Source organism: Schistocerca gregaria, unplaced genomic scaffold (genome assembly GCF_023897955.1).
Source record: "Schistocerca gregaria isolate iqSchGreg1 unplaced genomic scaffold, iqSchGreg1.2 ptg000818l, whole genome shotgun sequence".
In the NCBI taxonomy this organism is placed as follows: Eukaryota; Metazoa; Arthropoda; class Insecta; order Orthoptera; family Acrididae; genus Schistocerca; species Schistocerca gregaria.
This window is the reverse complement of record NW_026062185.1, coordinates 180,617-193,421: the sequence shown is the minus strand read 5'-3', so window position 1 is coordinate 193,421 and position 12,805 is coordinate 180,617. Positions and strand designations below refer to the sequence as shown.

At 36.3% G+C, this 12,805-nt stretch overlaps 2 protein-coding genes and 1 non-coding gene across 3 annotated transcripts; all 3 read right to left on the bottom strand.

Annotated features, from left to right (window-relative positions):
- Window positions 1–4,376: 4,376 nt before the first annotated feature.
- Window positions 4,377–10,354, bottom strand: LOC126322532 (multidrug resistance-associated protein 1-like). Its single transcript, XM_049994392.1, has 5 exons — window positions 10,241–10,354; window positions 9,948–10,155; window positions 9,761–9,869; window positions 9,497–9,540; window positions 4,377–9,282 (listed from the first exon to the last, which is right to left on the bottom strand). The coding sequence occupies exons 3-5, from the start codon at window positions 9,785–9,787 to the stop codon at window positions 4,500–4,502; spliced, it is 4,854 nt and encodes a 1,617-aa protein (XP_049850349.1). The 5' UTR covers window positions 9,788–9,869; window positions 9,948–10,155; window positions 10,241–10,354; the 3' UTR covers window positions 4,377–4,499.
- A 262-nt stretch (window positions 10,355–10,616) lies between these two features.
- Window positions 10,617–10,688, bottom strand: Trnat-cgu (transfer RNA threonine (anticodon CGU)). The gene has a single exon. It is a non-coding gene; the product is annotated as a tRNA-Thr (tRNA).
- Window positions 10,689–11,224: 536 nt separating this feature from the next.
- LOC126322617 (uncharacterized) lies at window positions 11,225–12,658 on the bottom strand. The gene has a single exon (XM_049994497.1). It carries the CDS (start codon window positions 12,656–12,658, stop codon window positions 11,225–11,227), a length of 1,434 nt encoding a protein of 477 aa, XP_049850454.1.
- Window positions 12,659–12,805: the final 147 nt, after the last annotated feature.

The window sequence follows — 12,805 nt, the reverse complement described above, 5'->3', positions numbered from 1 at the left end:
CTGTCCGTTTATAAATTCAACAACATTTTCATTAAAATCTGCTTTCAATACTGCATTACTTCTGAATTAATTATTTGAATAATCAAGACATTCGGCTATAATTCTATTAATTTGAACAAATGCCTAGCCGTCGGCTAAGTTTATTACTAAGTCAATTCATGCCTAGATATTGACAATAGCCGTTTCAGTAACATATTTTTTGTGGAATTATTGTCTTGAAAGCTTATAGAATAATCTAAATGGTTCTTTTGCATAATCAAACAGATATTATACAACGAACAACCTAAGCATACAAATAAGGATTCTCCCGGGTATTTTTTAAAATCCTCATCTTTCATAAAATTCTACGTTTAATATCATTTTTCCTTAAAATTTTTGTGTTTAATACTGTCTTTTATGATCTTCTATAAACATTGGATTAATTACTCGAGATGTTACTAAAGCTCATAGCACCTTATGCTGTTATATATCATCTTGGTATAATAAACATTTTCACACAATCATATAGTCTGGAGACTCTGCTCATATAATACCCATCATCAGAGCACTGTCATCAATTTACCTACTGTCTCTTTATAATGATATATTTCGATAAAATTTCAATGAATTTTTATACTATCATCTAATAATATAATATTATAATTTATATAATATTATCCTTATAATTCATTTGCTTTTTTTTTAGTTTTTTATATATATTCGAATTCTATTGTTTCAGGCACCAGTATGAACATACAAATACCAAACAATATTCCAAATGTTCATCCAAAAATTTTGGTTGCTATTGATATCAAATATACATCTATTAACCCTTCTATTCATTATTTCTACTTCTTCATCAATTATTTTTTAATTGATCTATAGGATTCCCCAAGGAGGCAGTCATATATTTTTTTAGACTTTATAATGGAATTTGTCTTTTCGGTAAAATAAGAATTATTTCAAATCTATTTACGCTTTTTTGTTGAACTGATTTCAATATATGTGATCCAAATATCACTAAGTATTCGATTATTACTATCTGGATCTTCAAATTTTAAATTTATTATCTTTGCATGTATAATTTATTGTATTTGTACCATTATTCGCATTAAAATTTTTTAATGTTATAGATGACGTAAATTCCATACACCTCTCTACAGAACAATTTTGATTGTAACTTGCAATCAATACTTTTAATGCATACCCCTCATTGTTTAAATATATCTATAACAACTCTATATTTTGAGGCCTTCAGTATAACTACCAAATAGACGAAGATATATATCTTATGAAAAGCTGTATTCATGGTTCATATTAGATATCTAATAATGGCTATTCAAATGTGCTAATACAATAGTACCAAGTAAATATATTTTAAGCTTTCCCAATTGTTTTTAGGATCCGTCTTATAAATTAATAGTTTTCTAATTATTATCATTATTTATATAACCACAATTCTTACAACACCCCACCGGATATCTTTCAAAGTCAATTCCAATCTCTATTTCATCCATCTGTATTTTATAGACATATTTATAGTATGTTTACTGTCGATTCACATATCTGAATATACGGAGGATACATATACTTGTTTAATTAATATAATCTATTATACAATTTTTTATTACTATATACTATATCTTATTTTATCTATATATTATAAAACAATATATAATATGATCATATAAATGATTATTTATTGCATCTATATTGTTTTTTCATATTTTCATTATCTATATATTTATATTTTAAACCATATACTCATTTCAGTCATTTATTTTTATCATTTTATTATCTATTTATAACTTCTATTATATCCACTATTTTTTATCATTCGCATATGCTATCATATTTTTGTTCTACGTTATATATTTTAATTATATCTATTTGAACCTATTTAACTATAACCCACTAATTACTATATTATATTATATATTTATTTATTTTCATTAATCATATATTTGATCAATTGCTTATGATTTTCATCTATCATTTACTTCCTTATAATTTTATTAACATATACTCCTCATATATATTATATGATCTATTATTTTTTTTATTTATAACATATAATCTCTATCTGTTCATTCTATATTATCTCTTCTCTCTTAGTTATAATATTCTGATTTATTATATTTTCTAATTTTCATTGATTTATCAAATAATGATATGCAAATAATTTATTAATTATTATACTAATAACCACATGTTTATATGTAAATCGATAATACTCATTCTATATATTTTGTTATCTTTTACAATACACCTAATATTATATCAATGTCAGTTTTTTATTTATTATGTATATAGTATATAACTTATTTTTGCAGTTTTCATTGTTATAACAGCTTTCTATATGTATATATCACGATTTTTGATATTGTTTATATATGTATCCTATAAATTACATATTGTCCTATATTATATTTCCTATTAAAATTGAATTATCAAATAATTCAACGCAACAATTCTTACCATGCCGATTTGTTCTAATGTGTTGCAATTAAATAATAGCTCTATATCTTTTTCTATCTTTAACATATTTCAGCATTCTTTTTTGTACAAGATCGTTACACTGTCCATATATTATTGATATTGAGATTTCAAGCATTAGAATTTGTCAAAAAAGCTCAATGTTGTACAAATAGAAGTTAATTCTTGTTAATAACAATTTATTCCTAATCTATCACAGCATAGCAATAAAATAACATCAAACGGAGCTTTAATTTATATTGAAAATGACAGTTGTACTAGTTGTCTTGGCAAAGGCAATAACGGTCAATTAGATGAATGTAAGTTAAAGATAAACCCTATAATATGTAACATTACCATGAATACATCGTGATATATAATAATGTTAGACGTAAAAGGATAAATTGAAATAATCAATTGGTTAATCGTAATTGGATATGATAACAGCAAAAAGACTTTACTGTGAATGTGACAGACTCTATAATATCTTAATGAAATAGAAATAGTAAATAGGGTAGTTTAATAACTTACTATCATATCAAAAACAATGTCTTCTATATTTGTGTCAGAGCCATATTGAACAATCAGTTCTAACATATCAACGAAATATGACATATAATGAACAGACCTGCTATTTGGCAATTTATGTAATCCTGCTATGTCTAACTGCCATGAGAAAAAATAACAATGAAATATATCTAACAGGGATACTTGACAGACAGAATATAAATGGATATAAAAACAACTACTGTTCATCAGCAGCTCAAATTGAATGACTAACGAAATTATCGAATAGTTAGCTATAGACACACTAAAAATACGACAAGCGTAATGGTAAAAGTTGTTATAAAGAATATAAAATAAAGGAGAATTCATATCAAAAAATAGGCAATTGCATATATAATTTTTAGTATCATATTTGTTCAGTAAAAAATATATGAGAATTGAAGAAATACACGATGGCTATATGCAGAAGCACTACAAACTAGATTTAGAACCTAATTATGGCCTTCATCACTATAGTAATAAAACAGATATAAATGTCAAAGGAGGAAAACTGAGAAATGAGAACGTAATTGGCAAAAATGCTGACAGGAAAAATCCCCAAAAAAGGCTATACATATATATATATATATATATAGTTGAAGAACAGATATACAAATTTCACAAATCATATTTAGAAGATGAAGGAAAAAATACGAAATTTGATTGACCAATGTACATATACAAATAAATCGTTCTGTAAGAAAATCGATCTGGGACTACTAAATCCGTGTAAATCTCTTGATCCTAAAAAGCTATTATTCGATTTCATCTTTAAAATTTTTGAATATAAAGATCGTGTTCTGTCTACACTATCAAATGCTAAAATGGTACTAACAAATTTACAGATATATCGTCTGCTCTTGTTGTTGAACTACTTGTTTCAAACATGCGACAAAAATAGCGCAATGATACCACCAATGTTCTCTAACTACCTAGAAATACTCCATCTTACATATATTGCAGGACTGAGCAATCAAAGTTCAAAGAAAAAATAATGAATCGCGAATGTACTCAATATTTGCCCATTAAACCAGGGTACTGGCAAGAAGTAAACAATAAAAAATAACATAAGTGCAGATGTACTATAGCGGGAATAAGTATACGCAACTTCCACTGCTAAAGACACAAATATCAACTTTATCTGTAATTTGCAGATGTGCTATCGTTGTTGGAGCTACTCATCATCTATCGCTACTTCACCGACTCCATTCATCGATATTGTTTAAAATATCAGGAAACTTCCTCTATAAGCATTGTTTATATTTTCAGAAGCAAACGTCTACATGGCAAAAAATTCCCTACGAAATGTTCTAAACCTATTTGAAATTATTGCTCGGTTCGGTCTTTGCTTACATGAAATCTTATCAATATTTTTAAATAACACAATCAATAAAAAAACACGTATTTTTATTCATTATCTAACCAATTCTCTAAAGAGTACATTCATACAGCAGAGTGAACTCTGTTTTATGGTAATTCCTTGAAATTATGTACAATCTTTACGTTATGACTTTATTTTCTCTAAACTGCTTGACCAATGAATAATATATCCCTTTCTTGTTTTTTAACAGATTTGAAGGTTTGTCAAATTCCACCAACCTCCCTTTATCCAGCACCATAACTCTATCACTATCTGATATCGTTATAATTCTATGAGCGATGGTCAATACTGTCGCATCTTTAAATTGCCGCCTAATAGTGTCTTGAACCTTTCTGTCCGTTTCGTAATCAATACTCGCCGTCGCCTCATCCATAACCAAGATTTTAGGCTTCCTTAGTAATGCTCGTGCTAAACATATCAATTGCCTGGTTCCAACCGACAAATTGCTGCCTTGTTCTGAAACCGGCGAATCCAATTTTTCCGCCATAGATTGTATTTGTTCTAATAAATTTACAGAAGAAATTGCGCCCCAAAGCTCCTGATCCGCATATATACCAAAAGGATCTAAGTTCGAGCGAATCGTCCCCGTAAATAATGTCGGATCTTGAGGAATAATCGCAAGGCGGCTACGGAGATCAATCAATGGAACTTTAGATATGTCTATGTTATCTATCAATATTCTACCTTCGAAACAGTGAATCAGACGAAATAGCGCGCTTATCAACGATGTCTTTCCTGCGCCTGTTCGACCCACTACACCTATTTTCTCATACGGAAGAATGTGGCATGAAATGTCTGAAAGAACCAATGGAAGATTTGGTGCATAACGAAGCGAAAAATGGTCAAAAGTAATAGATCCACCAGATGGCCAAGACCTTGGCACCAACGTCAGACCTGTTAAGCTATCAATCGACGGCCCAGCATCCGACTCGCTGTCGCCATTATAGTCTGTTCTTCCTGAAACCTTCCTTAAATCGACCGAGCTCTCCAAACTCGATCCGGCCTCTTCACCATAATCATCCGTCCCGCGCTTCTTTCTCTTGTATACTCCATCCTCCTTTCGCAAACTTGCCCCTCCCTCTCCCTCTCTCATCAACCTCTTGTCTTCCCTCGACCAGTACAACCCTGGCTCCGGCTCCAACTTTGTGTATTCCGAACACCGCTCTAAACAAACCAGTTCCGTCTCAACGTCTGTAGACATCCTTACCATCCAATTCAACTGATTAATGAACTGAAGCGCGTATGTCAGAGAAAGCGCGCTCGCTCCTATGCTTAAGTTATTTCGGTACAAAACCGAAAACAGTCCTACAATAAACACTATACAAGAACCCAGAGATTCAAGTCTCAATCCCAACCATCGATTCGAGTTCACTTTAATGAAGTATACCCGTTGGTTTGCGTCCACTTTAGCATAATTCACCCTAATAAAGCTATCTACCTCTGCATACGCTCGAATCGTTGAAAGCCCATTCAGCGTCTCTGAAAACAACGCAAAAATCGGTGACCTTGTAATGCTATGCAGCCTTTGCAGCTCTCTCGAACTTGCCAAATAAAATGCTTGAATCGATCGGTAGAAAAACGCCAATCCTAAAAAATAAACCAAAATCCACGGCATAGATATCGCAATAATTATAAATATGCCAATAACCACTGACAATGTCGACAACGCTGACTTAATCGCCTGAGGCAACGTCTCATCAATCGAACTCTGATCTTTAGAAAACCTGTTCAAAATCCTTCCTGTCGGCACTCTATCGAACCACGATATACTTGTCCTCAAAACCGAATGCAGCATGTTCCTATGAATTTTCGCTGCTCCTCTTATCGTAGAATAAACAAACAAAAACCCTAAGCATAAGTTAAACAACACCGACGACAGCGATAATCCAACATAAATCGAAATGTAATAGGCCGCCCCGTGCTCGCCCCCCGAGCTAGATCCTGACCAAATCGAAAGCCAATAATCCGATGCCAACCGAGAAGACGCTTCAACTATGAAAAATCCCAAAATACCTAACGAAAACCCTATTCCAATCGCAAACAAATAGCTCGAATAAACACCCAAAACCACCGTCCCCACATTGTGATGTTCTGTCGACATAAAATGCTGACTAACCTTCTTATCTCTTGACTCCCCATCACCCTCTCCCTCCTTTTCCAACTGCTTGCTCGTCTCACGCCCACTCCTCTCTTCCTCCTGATCCACCTCTCCTCTTCTTCCGTACTTCCTACCCTTCCCATCCCTCTTTTCGCCCTTCTTCTTCTTCTCTCCCTTCATGTCCTTTTCTATCTTCTCTTCACTCGTCTTCGCATAGCTCTCTAAAATATCGTACAGCATCCCCTTCTTTGAGTACAAACTCTCAAACTTTCCTTGCTCTATTATACGCATTTCGTCTAACACGACGATATGATCTACTTCTGACAAATATTGAATTTGATGTGTAACCAAAATCCTAACCTTCCCCTTCAACCCCTCTTTGATACATTCCTCGAATATCTGCCTCGATACGTGTGCATCAACCGCTGATAACACATCATCAAACAGATACACGTCCGCCTCACGATAAACCGCACGAGCAAGAGAAATACGCTGCTTTTGTCCACCTGACAAATTAATCCCCTTTTCACCTATCTCTGTTAAATTCCCATTCGGTAATATCCTAATATCCGGCTCAAGCGCTGACACGCGGATAGCCTCCTCATACAACTTCTTGTCAAACGGCTTCCCAAACAAAATGTTTGAACGCACTGTACCATTTTGAATCCAGGCCTGTTGAGAACAATATGCGACACTTCCCTTAACAACCACCTTTCCTTCTATCTTAGGCATCTCTCCCAAAATCGCTGAAAGCAGAGATGACTTCCCCGCCCCAACCTTTCCAACTATCGCCACCAACTGACCCGGATAAGCCCTGAAGTTCAAATCAACCAGATTCGGCCGATCCCGATCTGTCCAATAAAACCTGCCTTCCGAAATCAAAACCCTCGCTTCCATATCTGCATCCGCCCAACGCTCCTTTTTGTCTTCGCTCGCCCATGTTCGTTTTTCGCTAAGTAGCGGCCTCTCTACTGCATTCGAATCAAGCTCTTCTGCCAAAAAATACGCCGACAACCTCTTCAAACTAACATGGCAGTCAATCAAAGATACCAGTAAATTCGGCAAAATGCTAATAGGAAACCTGAGTATGTTTAACAACGTCAGCACTGGAAACGCAATCTCGAACGTGAGCTCATTCCCAAGCAATGTATATGCAGTGTAAATAACGACAGAAAAGAAAATCGGAGTCGATGTCCAAAAAAAATAGTTGAAAACCCTCAAAAACCCACCAAACTTCAGCAATTTGACCTCTCGATCTCTGTGCTCTAGCAGCTTCTCTTCAAAACTCGGCTCCCATCCAAATAGCTTAATCACTCGAATTGCATGTATCGCTTCCGTTGTAAACTTGTTCCTGTAGTCGCGCTGCCTCGCCAAGTTAACTTGTGTTATGGACAACCTCTTGGACAAATACCCGTTAATGGGCACAATTAAGACAATTACCAGCAGTCCTATAAACACTGACACTCCGACGTATTGATAAAGAGACACTATCGATATGATTATCTGAAAAGGTGCACTCCATATCAGGTGCAGATACAACAACGCCGACTCTATTCGAAATATATCTATCCCCTGTAAATTTACAAGCTCGCCCGTAGTATATCGACGCATAGAAGCAAACGACAACCGAAATGCCTTGGAAAAGATAAATCCCGTCATAGATGACCTAAAGTGAAGGCACACTTGACACACGCCGAAAAAATAGGCATGCAAAAACAACGATTGTAGTACCGAGGTAAGACCCATCGCTCCTGCTATCAGTATACCCTCATACACCTCCCTATTCGGATCGTTTAAGTATTGTATCAAATGCCGCATCAGCATGGGGGACACGAATAGCAACGCATCTTGTACCAGTTTAAACAGTCCCGCCAACGCAAATTCTCCTCCAAATGTACGACACAGCGTAAAAAATAATGACTGCTTCGATCCCTGCCTTTTTCCATGTGACCACGATGTCTCTAATAACTTCGTCAGACCTGCACTCTTGTCTCTATCTGCAAGATCCGGTATGTCGCGCATCTCTAGTGGCTGACGAGATCCAAGTGACAGTAGTGGCGTAAGCCAACTAAATGTCCACTTAGAAATGATAGATGCGCGTTCTTCCAGACTTCCATACACGGCAGCGTCATCGTCTTCGGTTATTTCTGAAATGTCACCCGACGCGTCTTGATCACCATGTTTCCCTATTTCGATATTTTCTTTTTTAGCGTTGGTGTCATCTTCTTTCTCTATGTCCTCTGCTTTTATTTTCTCTTCTCCCAATTTTCCCTCCTCTTTTTTAACGTTTACTACATCACTAGGTGAGTTCATAACCAATTCACTCAGTACCTGAACCACTATCAACGCTAAACTCACCATCGAGCATGTATAGATCATCTTGTCCTGGCCGCTCCCCTCGCCCCAACTGCCTGACATGTTCTGGACCAACAGTGACTCTAATAGCATGTTTCCTACCCACCAACTAGCCAACACCCAACTATGTCTTCCTAGCTTCTTGTATTCTGCCCATGACAGATACCCTGCATAGATCCATGATACAATAGACAACGCTCCCACAATAATATCTACATACGCATATAGATACACCATCGAGATCCCCAATTGTACCACATGCAGCGCAGCCTGGGAAAAATAGAATACCAACTCCATCAAAGCCCAAGAAGAGCCAGATCTCTTCCTGGAAAACACACTAGAAAAAAGATTCAACTCATTCTTGTAATAATACGGCGGCTTGTAGTACTTCTTGTAGCATATAATAGTAATTATTAACCAAATTATATTAAAGGGAATATACAAAGAACTAGACAATAAAAAACAACCAGTTAGCCCGTTATTTAAATTCAAAATCCAGTCCGTAGACTCTACCTCAAAAAGTCTATATGACTTTCGGATGTCCAAAGACTATGAAAGTCACGGGTAAAATAATTCGCCAAGTTTAAAATTACCCTTAGATATTTATATACCCCTTCGCATTTATGACATCTACACTCATAAACCCGTGTTAGCGCAAGTACCTTTCTATAAAACATGATGTCAAATAACCATTGTAGATTGGCCCCTAGTCGTTCAGTACATCAACAGCGGTTACAACAGTAATATTTGTGTTAGAAAACTGATTATCTCCTACTTCTCAAGGTAAGCACGAAACCAAGCGCCTAACATGACATCAATTTTACTCTGTGCGATCAGGTTCAACGTCGAAAACCGAACTGGCGCCAACGCCACGTCCAGATCCAATGCGGTAATATGTAAAAAAAATGTTGGAACTATGCACGTACAAATTGTTCATGTCTACAAAACATCATATTTTATCATACTCCAGAACCACTATGAATAAAAGCCGTAAAAAAATAATGAGTTGATATTGTATATAAAAAAGTTCAGTCTCTATATAGTAAAAAATACAACATGTTAAAAAACGTAATTTGATCGCTCAAAAGCAGCAACTGCCTGTCGTCTACGAACCAGCGCAAAATAATCATGTCTAAGCCAAAAGACGAACTGCTGGATGTGTCACCATTTGGAAAGTCCATAGGTCATAGCAGGCCTAAATCTGAGTAGCGAATGTTGCTAATCAAATTAGAATCACTTTACTATAATCAAATTGAGATCCTCTGCATACTGCTAGCGCTACTGAGCCAAAAACGGATATTCGGAGCCGTCATCAAACCTTCTTATGTAGGGTATAAGCGTTTTCGAAAATGTTTTAGATACAGCTGAATCAGTCAACCTCGACTAAGTTGGTAAAAAAAACGTACCAACGCATTAGCATCACATAGGTACCCGGAAAAATAGTCCAGAAGCGGAGTTTGCTATCGCCCATTTTAAAAACAACGTCTCATTAAGAGCCTATTTTCAGTGCTTAAAAAACTGAATTCATCAGCAAAAAAGACACTAAAAAAATCATTTTTTCGAACAAGGCCTTATTTGGAAAAAAAATGCACTATTTTCAAATGAGACGATCCAACTGTTTTTGAAAAATATCTTTGCTGACAACATATGCCTCTACATAGAAAAAACGGAAAACACTGTTTACAACGAGAAGCCATAACGTGTCAAAAACGTACAATCACTGTGACGAAAAAAAAATAGCGAACTGATGTTAACAGTTTACTAAATATATAAAAAAATAAATGCCTCCTGCGTGGATTGAACACGCGACCCCCTGCTTACGAGGCAGATGCACTACCACTGTGCTAAAGAGGCATGTACTATGAGTAGTAGTGCTCGGATTATACTCAATTGTATTGGCATCGTTTGACTGTTATTGACGATGCTGGGTTTTGCGCTTGAAATGTTCACCAACATGTATCATCCGTGAACTTGGTGATACGTAAGTAAGACGCGACGCTTTATAGTCGAGATGTCAACGATCAGATGACAAGCTATACACAACTGGACGAAACAAAAACAAATCGACCATTGTCAGGTTTTTTAAGCGCTTAGAATCTTTTATTTTATTCTTCGCTACAGAAACGGTTGCAAAAATTTTGGGCTTGTTTGAGTCCAGTCATAGCGACATTTGAACAGCAATTGCAGACATTCAAAATGCTTCATGAGGATGCGGATAACAGGGGTTTGGTAGAGAGGGTCGGCTTTGCTTGGGCAAAAGAGTTGTTGTTGCTTAGCGGCAGCGTATAGAAAAAAACGGGTTGATTGCTCGAATCAGTACCGATAACTGAGCCATCGAGATCTTGGTTGAAATACGATAACCGGAGTTTAGTCCTATATTAGAACCAAAGTTAAGTTGAAGGACGCAACAATTGATTAATTTTTTCAAGTTCTTTTTGCATTCCTGGTCCCTTCAACTTCGTCCAATCAAACTGCTGCAGCATGTGTATCGCCTGTTGATTTTTAGTTCTGAATAACGTTGAGATTTCTGCAAACAAGTGGCGATTGGCGTTGTCAATTCCATAAAAACCAGGATTTTCAAGGAGGTTAGCAGCCTCCAAGAATTTAGAGGAATTAATGTACGCGATCAATAAAGCGACGAATGTGAGAGGTGTAGGGGACAGCTTATCTTCTAAAATCATTTTTCGGTATAGGCGAAGAACTTTAGCCAACTCTTGATTTTTCCCGTAGCAAAAAATCAGATGCACATAAATTTCTTGATTTGGTGTCAATTGATAATCCTTTTTGAACTTCAAGCAATATGCAAGGGCGCGTTCTGGATTGTTTTCAATTTTACAAAGCAAGAAAACTAAAGTGACAAAGTGCTGGTAGTCGGGTATGGCCCCAGCTTGCAACGACAAAAAAAGGATGTTTTCCGCAGAATGCACGTCTTTGGACTGGGTGAATGTATGAAGCGCGGTCGAAATGGAGTTTGAATTGGGAACTATTTTTTCAACTGCCATTTCTTTGAAAATAGACAGAATTTTAGAATATTTGCGAGATTCACAATATGCCAAAATCAAGCATTCGTAGCTCTTATCCGTTGGACGGAGTCCGAAGTCTGCACGGATACTTTCGAAAGTTTTTTCCATAGATTTTATGTCATTTTGACGTCTGTGTAAATCTAGAATTACATTAAGTGCCCGAGTGCCTGGAGCAGGCAGCTCACCTCGTTTCATAGCTTCGAATCTACAAATCACCAAGTCTGTCTTTCCGGACAGCAACAGTAGCTCTAGAATCATGGCATGCGTGTCTGAACTGGGCTCAAGGCGAAATTCTCGAAATAGTTTTGAAAAAAGCTTTAGAGCACCAAAAATGTCCCCCGAAACGCCATGGGCTTTGATGAAATGTTCTAGCGTTTCTATGGACGGTTCAATGCGATTGTCTAGCATGTAATTCCACTCCATGACCGCTTCTTTAAGCATACCTTCTTCTGCATATGCACGCAGCAAGTCATTGATAGCGGTAATAGGTCTAGGTATTTTTAGTTCACTCATCATCTCCAATATTCCCTTGACTTGACTAAATGCCTTCATTTTGGTATAGAAAGAGATCATGTGCGTAAATGTTTCCTTGTCGGGAAAGACGCGAGACTCGAGCATCTCACAAAATACGGGGGTAACTCGGTGATAGTAACGCTTGCAAATAAGTTCAAAGATCTTTTTGTTGTATACGGCAACAAGGCTGCTAGAATCTGCTGGTTCAAACTTAGACTGGAAGTCAACATTAGAAGAAATAGAGCCGCACAGGTCCGATATGGCCTTAAACTGTCCATCACTAAACATTGTCATAAACTCGTTCGAGAGATGACTGACTGGACCAGACGGTGAATGTCTAGAACAAAAGCGCCGTGAAAGACAGGATAAAACCAAAGGACGGGAGAATGGACGAGGTCGACGACTTCGAGCAAGGATTGGACAAATCAGCTGTTT

Coding starts and splice junctions, on each gene's coding strand:
- LOC126322532 (XM_049994392.1), bottom strand. CDS start 9,787: ATGATGTTTTGTAGACATGAACAATTT. Junction 9,541..9,760: donor TTTGTAGACATGAACAATTT/GTACGTGCATAG, acceptor CTGAACGACTAG/GGGCCAATCTACAATGGTTA. Junction 9,283..9,496: donor ACATCATGTTTTATAGAAAG/GTACTTGCGCTA, acceptor TTTATTGTCTAG/TTCTTTGTATATTCCCTTTA.
- LOC126322617 (XM_049994497.1), bottom strand. CDS start 12,658: ATGTTTAGTGATGGACAGTTTAAGGCCATATCGGACCTGTGCGGCTCT.